The following is a 17,473-nucleotide window of genomic DNA, read 5'->3' as shown; positions in this document are numbered from 1 at the left end:
AGTCAGTCAGCCAATCAGGCACACGGTGCATTCAGGCCATTCTTCTCCATCCAGACACTCACAACACAGAATGTGGATTCAGACAAGTACCATGCTATTCAACACTATACACTGCATTCATACCAGTTTCGTGCAGGGCTGTCTCAGTCATTGTGTCAAACACCAGATACCAGACATCCACAACAAGAAGTGTACATGCGTCACACACTCCATTCACCCAGGTCCCACCCAGAGGTGTACCCACAACATACGGTCGTTGAGAAGGCTCCATCCAGTCTGGTCAGCACTTCCCCACACTACCATATATGGAACTTCCACCCAACAGCAAGTCAGGGGGAAGGGACAGAGTCAGGGCTTCCCGGGACTTCGGGAGGATCAAGGTAACAGGTGATGGAAGGCAAGAGGCCAAAGTTGGGCAAAAACATACACTAGGGGCACTGGGTTGGACCCCCACCCATGGGTCCCAAAAGAGAGAGCTGCACTGCCAGGAGTCCCACATGAACTCCTGCGTGGAAAACATGACAGAACACACGATAAAAAGCAGTAAAGGACAAGGATACGGAGACCCTGTCCCTCCGATGCATTTCCAGCATCACACCTGCCTCTGGAATATACTCCCTGCTTCTATACGCCAAATACAAAACTATCATCTTTTTAACAAGGCTGTAAAGACTCACCTTTTTAGCACAGAGTAATTCCCCCCTCTCACTCTTCTGGCCAATATTTTTATGTTCTGTCTGACCTGTTTTGTTGTTTTGTGTGCCCTGAGGCCCACAGGCATGTGGCGCGTGATAAGAATTAAAAGAAATAAATAAATATTCCAAGGTCTACTACTCAGCCACAACAATGAAAGGACAACTCATTATATATATATATATATATATGATTCACTGGACTGGGAATGTTAGCATCCCATTGGCCCATCAGCCCCATCTCTTTTGAAATTCTGGTTCAATAGGACCACAAATGTGTGATCAATGTCGGATCCATTTTATCCTAACATCCACATCTGGAGGCTGTCCTAATGACTACATAATGTTCATGTTTACAAACACTTTAATTAAGTAAGCACGTAGAACAGTGTGCATATGTACTTACTGATTTAAGCCTACACCACTTTCCTCACAGATGTATTTGTCAAATATAAAGCTCTGTGATCATACTTATGTTCCCAAATGTATATTGTATTTTATTCAAATAAGCTAGGACACGTCATTGGTGCTATTTATCATCTTCCCCTTGAGCATAGGGGTATTAATGTACCAAAATGTCCATTGCTAACCTTCTATCAAAAAAATACTTTACATGGTCATTCTAGGGTTTTCGCATGTATTTTGTTCAGTAAGTCAACTGTAACATTCTTATTATGACTACAATATAAACTAAAAGTTATCATTAGAAATAAACTTTGTACATTTTTAAAAAGACAGTTTACTTTGTTAGTACAATTAAATAATTCACCTTTTTATTACCTTTTACCAACAAAACTCACATTTTGTCCCTCAAAATCTCTTTCAGGTAAAACCAGTGCTCTGTTTCTTTTGTATGTACCAAGACAATGTTGAATTTTGCACATAGGCTACTGATTGGTTGGGAAGGCTGCTGAACATGTGCATTTTTTACAATATGCACAAACACTCATAGTTAACAGCAAATAGAATATAAACACAGTTAGAGACCCTCTGCTCCCTTAGAAGGTCTATCAGAATTGAAGCACTCCCTGGCAGAGTCAATCCACGCATTCACTATTCATGCACATGTGGACAATGTGCACTCAGTGGAATGGTGACATTCCTGCAGGGTGCTACACACAATGACAATGTATGTCTCAAATACCAGGCCGTTCCCCACCACTGTGCTGGTGTCTCTGTCGCTGCTGCTCTCATTCTGCCTTTAGCCACTTCAAGATATCTGTTTTTTCTCTAGACATGCTGCTGTCAGTAGTGGCTGGGGTTGGTTTAAACAAATGCACACCTGACAATGTGACTCTTGCCGAGAGAGACAGGAAGAGAGAGGCAGAGGAACAGAGAGATAATGGGTTATGGGTTAGAGAGAGTGAGTGAGCAAGACAAAGGACAAAGAGATATAAAAACAGAGAGAGAGAGAGATAACTACATCAGCGTATGAAAGCCTGTTATAACTAGTGTCCCCTTTAAAAAAATATCGAGTCTCTGACCATAGCAGAGCAGCATAATTAGCCCGATCAGCTGTGAAAATATGAAACAATTATTAATTGTAAAAAGTAAAGTGAAAATATATGTATGAAAAAATATATATATATATAAACCTAAAAACCGCTAAAATATAAATAAAACATTGCAAGTTTATGAACCATACCTAATGGGATGCCGAGCTCACTAAACACATCTTCTTGTTCCCATGACGGTAACGAATGTCCCTGGTTGGGTTGCATCTCTTTGCATATCGGCGACTTTATTTTCTGGTACCCTAAAAAAACAATTAAAAAAAGAAAACAATCATGGAATGAAACATGGTAGGATATGAGCTAGCATTTGCCGAAAATCGCTGAAAATGTCCATATACAATTATCGTAGCCAGATTGGAAGGGAGCTCTCGGAACATTAGTCTACCGCCCTGCTCTGGTTAAGTGGCCCCAGAGCTTTCCACTGGCTGGCCCCAAAACCTTCCGCTGGCTGCCACAAAAGCCTCCCGCTGGCTAGAGTTTAAGAAGGACTGCTTCTAACTCCTGGTTAAACACTGGACAAATCGTCACTTGGGAAGTTAAGACGAAGCTCTTAAGAGTCTGTAGTGTGAGCTGCCCATCATTCAGATTCCGATTGCTCTGCTCAGGCATTAACGAGGAGTCGTGAATCTTTTAAATTAACCGCGTCAGAGATTTGGGTCACTTTATGAGTGTTTGCAAAACGTGCTACTATTTCTAAAGTGATTTGTTTTGGATGGGCTGTGCTTGGTCTTTCGTGCTGTGTGTGAAACAAACGATTAATACGTCATCATAATACTTACAAGAAACGTTGTTACTGGTTACTAAATAGTTGTATAATGGTGGAGGCTTTAACACATTTTTTGTGTTTTTGTGCAATACAGTAAAATACCGACGCTCATCTCCAAGGAGCAGATTCAAACGAACTGCCAGAATGCCATAACAAAGTAAATTCACTTTAGTTACAGAAACTTTCTACAAGTTAAATGTGTGCTTTGTTTAGAGCACCATTCTGTATGTTTTCATGCATGGTGGATGGTGGGTGTCTGTCCACCTGTCCCAGTTTGGCCACCTATACGCGTCTCCAGCATAACCCTTCCACCTTTCTCAAAAATCCCTAATGTTCTGCGTATCAGTTAAAAGAAAGACCGTGACAGATATCTATGAGTTTGTAACAGGCAGGAGCTTTGACTGAATCGGGGAGCCTTGTGACCCTAAACTGACTTCAGTATATATGTATCTGTCTGTATCTAATGGGATAAACATGTAACAAAGATTGAGCTTGAAGTACTAAGGGAACTGCACAGACTAGCACAGCCTGATGGTCCTTATTTGTTTTTGATAGCTCTGAGCGATGTACCAATTTCTATATGTAATATAAATAAGGCCGAGCTAAACGCTAATTGCATATGAAATACAACGCTACTGGCTTTATAGGGTTAAACATGCCCACTGTTGTTGGGGTGTAAAAGAGGAAGATAGTCGGTGCAATGCATGGTCTGTGTCTACACGCCGGAAAGCCAACTAATTCCAAGTCCGTGCAAATCTTGAGCAGAGGTCAGGACTATGTGCATGCTCCTTAGACACTGCATTTGGTAATGGCTTTAGACACTGTGGGCCTGAATCACAGAAGCGCTTAAAAATAGTGCAATCCCATTGAAAGACGCTCTGTGTTTTGTGGTTATGATCTTATATCTGTCAACTATGGGCGTGAAAATCCTAAAACAATTGCAAGTATAAAGAATTACATACCGAGTATACAATAAGTTACTGACCCTTGGGACTACTGTACAATTGAAAGTATATATAAAGAATGAGCTACCGCGTAAACAATAAGTTACTGACCCTAGTGACTACTGTTTTCCTAGCATTGACATAAAGTGAAGCTGCAGCGCATGCATAGCATTGACTGGGCCGCAGGTGTTCTAGATGGTGGCATTGCCTTTTAACTGATTCCATGTCATCAGAGAAACATTTATTCAAATGGTAACTAGTGGGTTTCATAAGTTTAGATTTCAAGGTGGCTAAGAGTCAATTGAGATAAAAGGTCGAGGAGTAGGTCTGTATTCGCATTGATACCTTTGTCGACAGGGGGTGAAGAGATGGGAGAAGGCTCTTGGCATGACTGCTTGCCATGGTCTGTAGATCATTGAAATGCCATCTTTAGCCATTGAAATGCCATCTTTAGCCGAAGTGGGTGCCATGGAGATAACTGAGGTTGTAAACCAGGAAATGATCAAACCAGGAAACTAGTGTAGTTATGAGGTAATTGATCTCCAGATTAAGATCAATGATGAGGTCCAGGGAATGATCTTTAGCATGTGTGGTGCAGCTGCCATGTTGAATAATCAAAGTACATCAGTAGCCGGTCAATTTTCGGTCCATTGGTCCATCTATTAAAATCAACAAGGTTTGTGCTTTTATTGCTGAGTTTGGAGGTTTTACCAAAGTGCTTAGAGAGGAAGTTTGGGTTTTTGTTTAGGCGGTCAGTAGATAGTGTCTAGAATTATGGAGACGTTTTGGTCCAGGAGGTTGCTAGTGGCAAACTGATGAAAATAGGTACACTTTTAGTGTTGGGGAGATGATGCTTGGAAGATAGATTGGCAATGATGGCGGTGGCAACTCCCCCTCATTTAGTTTCTGGCTTGCTGCTAGCTAGTACGTTGTGATTGTGTGATGTCATTTAGCTGCTGGAGATTCGCCTCTGAGAACCAAGTCTCAGAGATGGCTGTAAAGTCCAGGTTATGATCTGACATCTGAAAGTGTGCAGAAGTAGGAGTCTGCCACAGAGGTGGCAAATTGGTTTATATAAACCTTTAAAAAAAAAAAACTTTATTTGTAGAGCAAAAGTAAAAGAAAAAAATAACAACATGTGGCTCCTACACCAAATGGCATCATTTAACACTCAAATTCAGTCCCAACAAGCATTAGCAATTTTGGAAAGTAAACATGAATCGTTATTAGCCACTCTAGACTTCGTAAGTATTGTCGGAAATCATGCCATATGTCTCTCCGTCTATTTCCAGTTGAGAGTACAGCAATATATAATTCTTCCATGTCGTTGGCCCAGATGACATCCTGCAACCAGTCGGAGAGTGTTGGGGGCTCCCTTCATATCCAGCGCATTAAAATAGCCCTTTTGGCTAGGAGCAGTCCTAGGTTCAAAAACGTACGCCGCAACAGGTACAGATTGCCCACATACCCCAATATGCAATCAGCCGTCGTCAATGCCAACTTTTACCCCAAGATCACGTCCAGTACATTGCAAACCTCCCTCCAGAACCCAGAGAGGGTGGGGCAGTCCCACTACATATGCATTAAATGTGCACTCTCACTACTACATCTAATGCAGTTTAGTTTGGCAGTTGGGTAAACTACTGATAGAAATGCAGGCGCGTAGTAAGTTCTACTGAGTATTTTGAAGTTAATCAAACGGTATCTGGTGTTCAGTGACACTTGTTTTGTTAGCGCACATATGTGTGACTATTGTGTATCGGTGTAGCTCAGTCCCAAGCCCTCTTCCCACTTATTTCTAACAGCAAAAGGATGCTCTACTGTTGCTTTTTGCACCAATTTGTATAGCATTGATATAGATTTCTTGCCAATAAATTTAGTTAATATGTATTGTAGGCAGGGGGTGGGTTCCGGCTCTGCCGGCATTAACGGCCTGCACAAGGTCACTGCAGTCCTGGCACGATGATATTGAAACTTTTGTAATCACGTGTCCCCGACCCATGGTTTGATTGCGTCCCATGTAATGAAACTGCCGGACACGAACAAGTCCCCCATCCACCGTATACAAGCAGTACTCCAGTGTAGCTAGCATTGTGTCTAATGTACGATGCATAGCTCCTATAACCGGCAGTGGTAAGTTTCGATCAAACAGTATAACGCAGTTAGAGCACCTGCGTAACTTGGCTAAGGCATCTCGTGTGGCGGCCAACGGGGCCAGACCGTTTATACTCTGATAGCTATTACCTGCCAGAATTAGTATCAGGGGTTTACTACCTCCGCTGAGTCTTTCAAGTCTTACGTGTGGGGCGTCTGATTCCTACTGTGGAAGAATATGGTGTAATGTATCTGCACTGCCAAATAGTATAATTCAAAGTCGGGAGCCAGCATGCTGCCCTGTTCGTATGGTAGTGTCAATATTTGCTAATCCGACCATTCCAGACAAATGAGGAACATATCCCAGTTAATTCTTTAAAGAATAGCCTGCTAGGCCACCTTGGTATGTTGTGGAAATAATAAAGCAGCTTCGGGAGAACTATCATTTTCAGCAGAGATAAACGCCCAGCCAAGGATACTGGAAAACAAGACCATCTCTTTAGCTTTGTCTTCAGTGTCTCTATGTAACGATTATAGTTCAGGTCCATTGCCAGCTTGTGCGATCAAGTGACCTCTATCCACAGGTATTTAACATTGTAAGGAACCCATTTTACCCTGCCTGTGTTACCGGGCCTCTGTGTGCCATCTGTTAGGGGGAATATCTCTGATATATTACTTTTCAGCCTCAGGCCTGAGTGTTTACTGAATTCGACCACTGCGGCCAATACCGGCCAGAGGTGTGCATCTTGGTCATTTATATATAATAAAATATCATCAGCATACAGGAAAATTGTCTTAGATTTACCACCAATCTTGATCCCTGCTCTGCTAAACTTGATGTGGATCACGTCTGCCAATGATTCAATGGTCAAGGCAAACAGTAATGGCGAAAGGGGACAGCCCTGTCTGGTGTCCCCCCTTAATTGTAATACCTGGGACAGAATGCAGTTGGTGTGTACTCTTGCATATGGCATCGTGTACTGTCATTTGACCCACTTAATAAAATTGAGGTGGAACCTATAGTTATCCAGGACCCAGAAAAGGAATGGCCAAGAGTCTGTATTGAAGGCCTTCTGCATATCTAGGGCTATGGCGAATACGCTCTGATCTTGTGGGGCTTGCACACGTATATTATAGAATCTGCTCTAATTTAGTACCATTGACCGGATGGGTATAAAGCCTGCCTGGTCTTCTGTACCATATGGTGCATCAATGGCCATAAACGGGTTGCTAAAATCATGGCAAATATCTTAGCGTCAATGTTTATCAGTGACAGCGGTCTACATAACCCGCACTCGTTGGACTCCTTATACGGCCTGAGCAGCAATATCATTATAGCCTCGCGTATGTGTCCAGTAGGTGGCCTAGAAACCCTCACGTGGAGTAGTCGCAGAGCAAGTTCCTCTCTGAACTCCTTGTAAAATTTGGCACCAAGTCCATCAGAGCCCAGTGCTTTACCATTAAATAGGCCTTTGACAGCAGCATTAATCTCCTCAACATCTATCAGCCTTTCTAGAGACATATGCACCCCTTCCAACAAGAGTGTTGTTGGTATCCCTCTCAGGTATTCGCTTATTTCGGTTATTGTGGTCACTCCTTTCAGGGAGTAAAGGTCTGAATAAAAATTGTAAAATACCATATTAATGTTCTCTTCCGTGTGTGCAGTCTAGCCATCGGTTCGTACCACACTTGGGATATGTGATGCACCCTTCTCTGATTTAACCGTCCGGGCCAGTAAACTGCCTGGCCTGTCCACCTCCCCATATCAGCAAGCCGCAGAAGGCCTATCAAAGAAACGTAGTTCCCTGGTGGCCACCTCTCGAAACATATCAACTGCGTCCTTTATTTCTAGCTGCCCTGTAGGTGAGGTATCAATAGCATATTGTTGCTGTAATCGCGCAACATAAGACACCCTTCTCTTCAATTCTCCTCTAATGGCCTTCAAGACTTCAAATTCGGTCGATATAGCAACTCCTCTGATGTAAGCCTTAAAGGCCTGCCACAGTGTCACGCTACTTGAGACTGATCCTTCATTAAGTTACAAGTATTGTTCAATGTTATCCCTTATTTTGGCTTTGAATTCAGAGTCTTCTAATGCAGCCTGTTTAAATTGCCAGTGTGGTCTCCCCCTATTCTGTCCCGTCATACACATAGTCAATAGAATCGGTGAGTGGTCCGAATAAGTGCAGGGAAGTATTGAACAGTCAATTACCTCGCTTAATATAGTCCCTGGACTAGCCACATGTCTATGCAGGAATGTATATTGTGCGCCGACAAGTAAAAAGTGTAGCTTCTTTGGGTGGTATTCAGAGAGCGCCATACATCTTGTAAGCCTAGATCATCCATATGTATGTGTATAGTGCATGCAGCACTAAATAGGGTTTGTGTTGCCAATGATGGTGGGTCCAAATGTGTATCTATTATGGTATTAAAGTCATTACCACATATAATGGTGGCAGCCAGGATTTCGGGCACATTTTTTAAACACTCCATCATAAAATGTAGGGTCATCTGTGTTGGGGCCGTAAATATTAATTAATAGCACCTCCTGGTCGCCCAGTCGCCCATGTAACATCACGTAACGGCCTTGTTCATCCACGATGGACGCCAGGAGTATGAATGTTAGGGAACGGTGCACCAGTATCATAACCCCAAGTGCTTTAGATGAGTAGGACGAGTAGCTCCTGCTGACACGCCATCCCGGAGCAAACCACGCAGCTTGATGACCCAACATATGAGTTTCTTGCAGAAACAATATATTTGCCCCTGTTCTATAAGCATATGCAATAATTTTACGCGCCTTAATCAGACATCCCAGACCTCTGACATTCCAGCTAAGTAACCAAGGGCTTCCTTTATCTCTTGCCACCCTGTAGGCGAGGAATCAACAGCATATTGTTTGTATAACCGCACAAGGTCAGACTCCCTTCTCTTCAATTCTCCTCTAATTGCCTTAAAGACTCCAAATTTGGTCGATATGGCAACTCCTCGGATGTAAGCCTTAAATGCCTGCCACAGTGTCAGGCTACTTGAGACCGGCCCTCATTGAGGTCAAAATATTGTTCAATGTTATCCCTTATGTTGGCTTTAAATATGGGGTCTTCTAATGCAGCAGGTTTAAATCACCAGTGTGGTATTCCCCTATTCTGTCCCATCATACACATAGTCAACAGAGTCGGTGAGTGGTTCGAAAAAGTGCAGGGAAGTATTTAACAGTCAATGACCTTGCTTAATATAGTCCCTGCGACCAGCAACATGTCTATGCAGGAATGCATATTGTGCGCTGATGAGTAAAACGTGTAGCCTCTTTGGGTTGTATTCAGAGCTTGCCATACATCTTGTAAGCCTAGACATCCATATGTATGTGCATAGTGCGCGCCACACCAGATAGAGTTCGTGTTGCCAATGATGTTCGGTCCAAATGTGCATCTAATATGGTATTAAAGTTGCCACCACTTATAATGGTGGCAGTGGAAAATTGGGCACATTTGTGAAACACTTCATCATAAAATGTACGGTCATCCGTGTTGGGGCCGTAAATATTAATTAATATCACCTCCTGGTCGCACAGTAGTCCATCTACCATCATGTAACGGTGGACGCCATGATGAACACCAGGAGTGTGAATGTTAGGGAACGGTGCAACAGCATCATAACCTCACATGCTTTAGATGAGTAGGACGTGTAGCTCCTGCTAACACCCCACCCTGGAGCAAACCGCGCAGCTTGATGACCCAATATATGAGTTTCTTGCAGAAACAATATATTTGCCCCATTCTATTTGTATATGCAATAATTGTACGCACCTTAATCAGACTTCCCACACCTTTGACATTCCAGCTTAATACCCTAACTGTCTGACCACTGCCATCTGCTTGTGCCATTGTCTATCAAGTAATATCCTGGAATCGCTCTCATGCCTAACTGAACGTCCATAAGTCTGCTTGAACGTTAAGCACAGGATTGGTGTCGAGACCAGGACACATGCCACAGACTTCGTAGCCAACATGACAAGTTGGCGACCCTCGTCATAGAGATCTTTGTCTTGCTGATAGTGCTTTTTATTTTTCATCAGGCCCATCACCCAAAAAAATGCTCCTTCTGGGGGTGGTGGGAGGGTAGATGCAAGCTCTCATATGTCTCGCCAGAGTTTTCTGTGGAATTGCACTAAAATTGTATACTTAGCTTGGCACATATGAAAAAGACAACTGAGGTAATCATTTTTGGCCAAGAGTCCTACTCCTTCTCTTCCTGTGATCAAAATGGTGACATTTGTGAGGAAGAAGATGAATGGGACACTACCCTAATACCACTGCTGAATGAACTGGATGGATGGATTCCAGCAAGAGCTTTACATGTGCAGGGAAAGATAATTTAGAACCCAACATCTTGCCAGAGTGTTGAATTTATTGGCAGTCTCCCATATACTTCTGGCTGAAAGGGGATGACTGTCCTTTCTGCCTGAAAAGAAAGAACTACTGCCAAGACCCCTATCTCCAAAGAAGGTGATTCTATTGCATATAATTCTAGAAACTCCATGACCTCAAACAGATGTTCATGGAATGCTTCGATGGAGGAAGGAAGTTCTGCTTCTTCATCACCTGCACCATCATCACCTGATGACACAAGTTGATTGAGGCCCTTGGGAGGAGGAGGAGAATTATCTGGCTCCTTGCGCAGTTGTGGAACGGGTTAAGGTGCAGGCTCTGGAACCATCGGAGGTGCAAGTGGTGACGGGGTGACAACCCTGGGAAGCACAGATAGAAGAACAGCCATATGGGCAGTGGGCAGGCGTGCAAGAATCAGAAGAAAGTTATCATAGTGGATGACATAATAATGAAATTAGTTAGCCAAACGATTCCTCTTCTAACCTCCTTGGAGGACTCTTCACACTTGTGGAAGGATTTGGCCCCTTAGGTAGAGATTGGGTAAGGATCGGTGGGGCTGTTTTGAGTAGCATAACGTAGTAAGTAGGAAAATGGTTGAGCACAGAATAAAGGATTGCTTGGCACTCCCTGCCCCTTTTAGGAGGGGGAGATGACCACACCAAAGGTTGAGTGTTTGGTTTTGAGGTCAGGGCATAAAGTAATGTTTGCAGATAGTCAATAGCCAATAGTGTCAAACTTGTGTCTTTCTAAAAAAGCCACAGCCATGGCCTTTGGCCCAACCCCATGAGTGTGAAACCCCTGAAGGTTAGACAACCTGTGAACTTTCCATAGAACCACCCAGTTAGATATAGGCTTAGATGCCTGATGATCTGACAAGGCACCGCCAAATGTCACCAAAAGAGCATCTGATTTTCAGAAATCCGGTGTGCTCTAAAGAGAAGGTTAATGCCTGCTTCTGGAGAGCTGCCCAACTTCCCATCCTGTGCCAGAGGTAAGCTGAGAAGGGATCTCTGACCTCACAAAGTGCGGTAAGTTCTACCCAGCGGTAATCCTGTATGCCACAGCTCCTGAGGTCTCAAGTTACCAGAAGACATTACCAAGGGTTATAGTGGCTCCTGGAAAGGGACCGCAAACGTCCTATAGCACAAAGAGAGAAGACGTGCTGGATACTGCTCCTTTGATGCAAGGGGAGAATACAGTGGAGAAGAAGGCTGAGAAGGGGACTGGGTGGCGAAAAGCAGACTTGAAGAGAAATCTAAAGAATGCTAGTGCCTGAAAGAAGGCAGTCCAAACCCTGGAGTTTTGGAGGAGGAGATTGAGGGTCGGAAGTCACTTTAAGCCCTTAAGAGGCAGGCTTGACTGAGATGTACCTCACGATGTACCAGTTGGATTGGAAATAGGCAGCCCAGGCTTCCCACCAGCAACTCCTGAGAAAGTAGTACGAGCGAGAAACTGGAGGATGACATAACATCAAATGATTAGATAGGACATGATGTGAAGAAATATTAATTTACCTTTTGTGTGTTCTGAGCGACAGATTCTTTGTCCAGTTGTGTTCTGAGGACCAGGAGAGGGACCTTTTGTAAATCCTGGTGAACCGAAGCTCCAGCAGTGACATATTCTGCATACTGAGATAACCACAAGGTCCAGGGCAAGCCTGCTATGAATCCTGAGAGAATTAAAAGTCTGGGAGGGACCTATTGTGAATCTTGATAGAACCCAAGGTCCATGAGAAACCGGTGGAAATAATTTAGCAACCCAGGGTCTAGGCATGACTGTCCAAGAAACCTGAAAACCTAGGAATAGGAAGAAGTTTACATGTGATGATTAAGAGCCCAAAGGGCCTAAATGAGAGAGCTATGGAACACCTGAGAGAGGTCCTAGAACATGTGGTGAAGGCAGAAAGGGGACTGAAAGTCCACATTGTGACTAACTCCTGAAGGAGCCGTTGTATATTTTGGTTGTGATTAGCTTATCAATGGACAGTTGAAAACACTTTTGTTGGCCACACCTTGGAATATTTGTGTTAATAGATTAGGATATCCAGGAGGCTAAACTGGTTTAGATTTGCTATGAGACATCTTGATTGGCCACATCCTTTGGAACGTTATTTATAGATTAGGGTTTTCATAAAGGTGAGTGGACTCATAAGACTAGGTTTTGGCTTTATGATTTAGAACAGTAGATAACTAAGGTGGCAAATACCAAGAGTAGCTCACTTTTTGTTGACCCATCCTTGATTAAAGTCAATTTAAAAAAGGGTGGAAGAATCACCTCCTGGTTGATGTGAAACGCCAATGCCACCTTTGATTAAAAAAAAGCTGGGTAAGTGTGCAGGTTATTTGATCTTAAAAAAAATACCCCAATGCCGGTTTATTACGATTTCGTCAGAATTCGAACCACTAACGTGATCTATCCTGTTAATTATGCTTACATGTTACTCCATTTTCCTAGCTTAAAATGTGATGTTGATTGATAAAAAATACCAACAATCATTATTGCTCTTTCATATAAGCACTTTAGGACAATCGATGTAACAATATGTTGTTCGACTTGTGCTGGACAGTTACCCTTTAGTCTTTGTATAAAGGAGCAAAATGTTGATACTTTTCATACTAAAAACACAATATTACTCTATACACAATTTTCTTTTTTGATGGAAATATTTTCCTTCGTGTATACATAATTTAATTAATCAAGCAAATTTCATAAACCATAAACTAACTCACAAACATCTCCTGAATATCTAGTTTGTTCTTTATTCGTTTACATTTTTAACATATACAATTTTCTACTCTATATTGTTGCCCCGATTGAAGACTACATTTTTAGCTAGGACAACACAGGCTCATACTTAGCCAAAAGCATTTCGATTTAGCTCAAACGGATGACGAGTAAATCGAAAAGGAGACAAAAAGCACAGACAAAGAAAGAGGACCGAGTGAAAAGCGAAAAAGAGGAAAAAAATTGAAGCCTCTAAGTAACTTGTCTTCTTTTCATTTTTTTTTCTTTTTATTGAATTTTATGCATAATACAAAAGGAAAACACGAAACAATTCAACATACCACTAATCCCCTACCCCTCTCCCACCCCTCCCATCCCTTAAAAGTCTCTGCATTACAAACATTCCTTAAAGTGACAACCAACACCCCCAAATATCCCCCTCCTCCCTGATCCCCGAACCCTACCAAAGCCCCCCCACCCTTCCAACACAACTCATCCAGCCTGAAGATCCAGTAGTTTAAGTCTCTGTGGTCGCCACTGCTCCCCAAATTTCCCCTCCAAATAGTGCAAAGTCGCTCCCCATTCCTCCGCAAAAGCCCCCAACTTATTGTTAACCGCAAACGTGGCCCATTCCAGAGACACTATCTCCCACATTTTCCTCAACCAGTCCTGCTCCGTCGGAATCGCAGGGCTCTTCCACCTCTGAGCAATAAGAGCCATCGCAGCCAATATAAAAACTATTTGAGCTTTGCGGTCCCCCACTCTCTTCCCACCATCCCCCGATTCCCGACCTCTTCCCAAAAGAATCACCCAAGGGTCTTGATCCATACCCTCCCCCAGAGCCTAGGCCAGAGCCTGCAAAACAACCACCCAAAAAGACTTGATAGCCGCACAATCCCACCAAATATGAGCCACCGTCCCCTCCCCGCCGCAGCCCCTCCAACACCTATTAGAAACCACTGGGTAAATCGCATGCAGGCGGGCCGGTGTGTAATGCCAACCAAAAAGGTACTCATACCAGGCCTCCTGAAGTGGAACAGCCCTAGCCACCCTTGGAATCAATCTCCATAGCCTCCCCCACTCCTCCCATTCCACCATCTCGCCAATCATCTCCTCCCATCTGATCATATACGGCCATTTGGTAATCGGGCCCTCAGCCTCTAATAGCCTATAAAGATCTGAAATCAACCCCCTGAATCCCCCATGTGTCAGAAGGTAGCACTCGAAACGAGTCAGCTCACGGGTTGCCGCTGTACGAATCCCTGTGGACAGTGCTTAATTTGTGGGGGTGGTTGCCAACACCGGCACTCTTTTTTGGGCACCGGAACTCATGCGGGGCCAGCGTACATGCAATTGCTTTATTTGTTCTTCCACTTCGCTTTGCTTCGATTATAAATCCTTGGGATTTGTCATTCTGATCTCGATCCCTCTCTTGCTTGCAGGCCATGGCTGGCTGGGCCTGGGAGGGGCCAGCAATAGCAATGAACAACAAACTGTTACAAACAACAGCCAATGAAAACTACCATTCTGTTGTTACCATGCAGTATTTGATACTTTCTGTATAGTAACACAGAATGTGCAGTTGTCATTGGCTGTTCTTCTGAGCCAGTGAAATTACATGGTGACGTGTTGTTGTTGCCACAGGAGGCGGTCTTGACTTGTGAGAGAGAGACCCTGCCCTGCTGCCCCCTCTGCCTGCTTTTTCATTTGTGCGGGTGCCAGTATGTGCACCCGCCCCCCCAACCCTGAGGCCCCGACAGGAGACCAAGAACCAGCCGGCAAAGCAGGTAAGTCACTTGTTGTTGCATGCGGTGGAGCCTGAGCCTGTCACAGTCAAGTGATCAAGCAAGGAAGCCCCAGGTCGGGGCCCGGGCGGTGGCGTGGTCCCCTGAGGTGTACTGACTGCCCAGTAGTCAGAACCCCATTAGGGGCCCGTCCGCGCCCGGGCTTCTGTCTGTGTGACCTGTGTGCAGTGTGCTGCTGACTGCAGTCAGTGCCAGGCCTAGGCCAATTTCTGTGACCAGGGGCTGCCAGCTGCCACAGACTGAATCGATGGCAAAACAAAAAGATGATGGCTGGAAGGTTTTGAATAAATCATAACCACGGGCAAAGCTCTGGGCAACCCTCCAGACCATCGTTTTTCAGTCTGCTAAGCCATTACAGAAGGGGAAAAACCATATGCAAATCAGGCATGGTCCTACCCCAAAAGGGGCAGTCCAGCCCGAACTGCTAGGTCACATCCCTTCTGCACGAGACCACAAGCATCCCCAGACATGTTTCAGCCTTGTTGGGCGTCATCAGTGAGGAGTAGCTTGGGTCTCTAGGCACGGCAGACTCGGGACCCACGTCTGGGCATACCCGTCCCACTCGGGGTGACTTTAGCAAAACGAAAAGATGATGGCTGGAAGGTTTTGAATAAATCATAACCACGGGCAAAGCTCTGGGCAACCCTCCAGACCATCGTTTTTCAGTCTGCCAAGCCATTACAGAAGGGGAAAAACCATATGCAAATCAGGCATGGTCCTACCCCAAAAGGGGCAGTCCAGCCCGAACTGCAGGTCACATCCCTTCTGCACGAGACCACAAGCATCCCCAGACATGTTTCAGCCTTGTTGGGTGTCATCAGTGAGGAGTAGCTTGGGTCTCTAGGCACGGCAGACTCGGGACCCACGTCTGGGCCTACCCGTCCCACTCGGGGTGACTTTAGCAAAACGAAAAGATGATGGCTGGAAGGTTTTGAATAAATCATAACCACGGGCAAAGCTCTGGGCAACCCTCCAGACCATCGTTTTTCAGTCTGCCAAGCCATTACAGAAGGGGAAAAACCATATGCAAATCAGGCATGGTCCTACCCCAAAAGGGGCATTCCAGCCCGAATTGCTAGGTCACATCCCTTCTGCACGAGGCCACAAGCATCCCCAGACATGTTTCAGCCTTGTTGGGCGTCATCAGTGAGGAGTAGCTTGGGTCTCGTGCTTGGGACTGAATCGATGACTCTGCCGCAGGCGGCCTGGCCCGTGGATTGTGCCCAAAAGTATGTTTTTTACTTTTTTCGTTGAAAACCTGACCTTCCGTGGGACCGGTGGCTGGGGCCCCGCCCCTTGGAAGGTAGGTTTTAAAAGAAATAACTTATTTTGAGTGGTGGCTGTGGCCCAGCCGCCCAAATATATGTTTTTTCTTTTAAAATCTTACCTTCCGTGGGGGCGCTGCGCCGCACACCTATTTTTGTCATCATCAGGCTCAGCATGGCGGTGGTGGCCCCACGGAAGGTAGCCTAAGTGATTGAGGCAAGGCAGGGCAAAGCCCACGACCGGGGGGCACGGGCGGCAGCGTGGTCCCACAAGTGTCTGTCACAAAAGGAATTAATTGTCGTTTGCAACTTTGGCCACTTTTTCATTGGTGCCGAGCTCTACTCGAGACAATTGTATGCCCCTGTCCGACCCTGGATAGCATTCATCTAAGCGAAACATGAACTGTGAATTTTTGCCTGGGTGTTTCCGCTCTTCCTTTTAATGTTATCGGCCTCATTAGTTAACAACGAGCTTCAGCGAGGGGACCCGGAACGGTGCAGGTATTGGGCCGAAACCGAACCGGTTGCACTTTTGCAAAGACGAACTTCTGAAATGCTATTTCAGGCTTAAAGATACACACATGGAAACTAGACGGGGATAAACATGGTGCACATGCCCACTAATCTGTCATCAGAAATAAAATTGTTTTACATAATTCCAGCACATGTTTTCTATCCTGATGTGTGGTTTATACACCAGATGTGGCCCCTTAACCTGGGTACAATACACTCCGAGCATGTGCTCCGAATGAGAGCACATGCAATCATCAGCGAGGAATCCTCAGATAGGGAGGTGGGTGTCTGTTACACCCCGCAGTTTAGTGAAGTATGTCAAGAACATGTCAGTGGGAAGGAGATATCCGAATATGCACTCTCCTCTGGCTCCAGAATTTGGGTGACAAAACATATTTAGTTTTTTAATATGTGTTAAGATGGAAAGAGGCCCTAAAGCAGAAGTAGCACAGGCCGTTGATTTCACAACAAAATGTCTTGCAGAAATGACTTTTTCCAAGTAATACAACACTGTGCTCATGCTTGAAGGAAGGGTGAAGGGGGATGCATTTCTGAGATGTGATGACTGATAAGGGCTTGAGAGTAAATTGATTACACAAAACACCTGGATGAGGTGACTGAAGAACGGGCTGAGGGGAGGGTGCTCTTCCTGGAGGGAACCGATTAACAATACTTGGTGTATTTAACTGACTGCCAGATGGGTCAGAAGGGGTAGAGACAAATACAGTGCAACAGTGACTGAAACAGAATGCTTTTTTATTTATTTGC

The 17,473-nt window shown here is 44.6% G+C and overlaps 1 protein-coding gene across 2 annotated transcripts in view; it reads right to left on the bottom strand.

Moving 5' to 3' along the window:
- Positions 1 to 17,473, bottom strand: part of RBM20 (RNA binding motif protein 20) — a 1,237,556-nt gene that overhangs the window by 122,995 nt on the left and 1,097,088 nt on the right. For both annotated transcript variants that reach the window (XM_069611772.1, XM_069611773.1), the window contains exon 12: positions 2,338 to 2,448. In XM_069611772.1, the coding sequence (XP_069467873.1) occupies positions 2,338 to 2,448 (111 nt within the window). The remainder of the gene's footprint in view (positions 1 to 2,337; positions 2,449 to 17,473) is intronic.

The sequence above is a fragment of the Ambystoma mexicanum genome, chromosome 8 (genome assembly GCF_040938575.1).
Source record: "Ambystoma mexicanum isolate Mex_15411 chromosome 8, UKY_AmexF1_1, whole genome shotgun sequence".
Taxonomy (NCBI): Eukaryota; Metazoa; Chordata; class Amphibia; order Caudata; family Ambystomatidae; genus Ambystoma; species Ambystoma mexicanum.
Note: the sequence above shows the minus strand (reverse complement) of the source record. Positions and strands in the feature narration are given on the sequence as shown.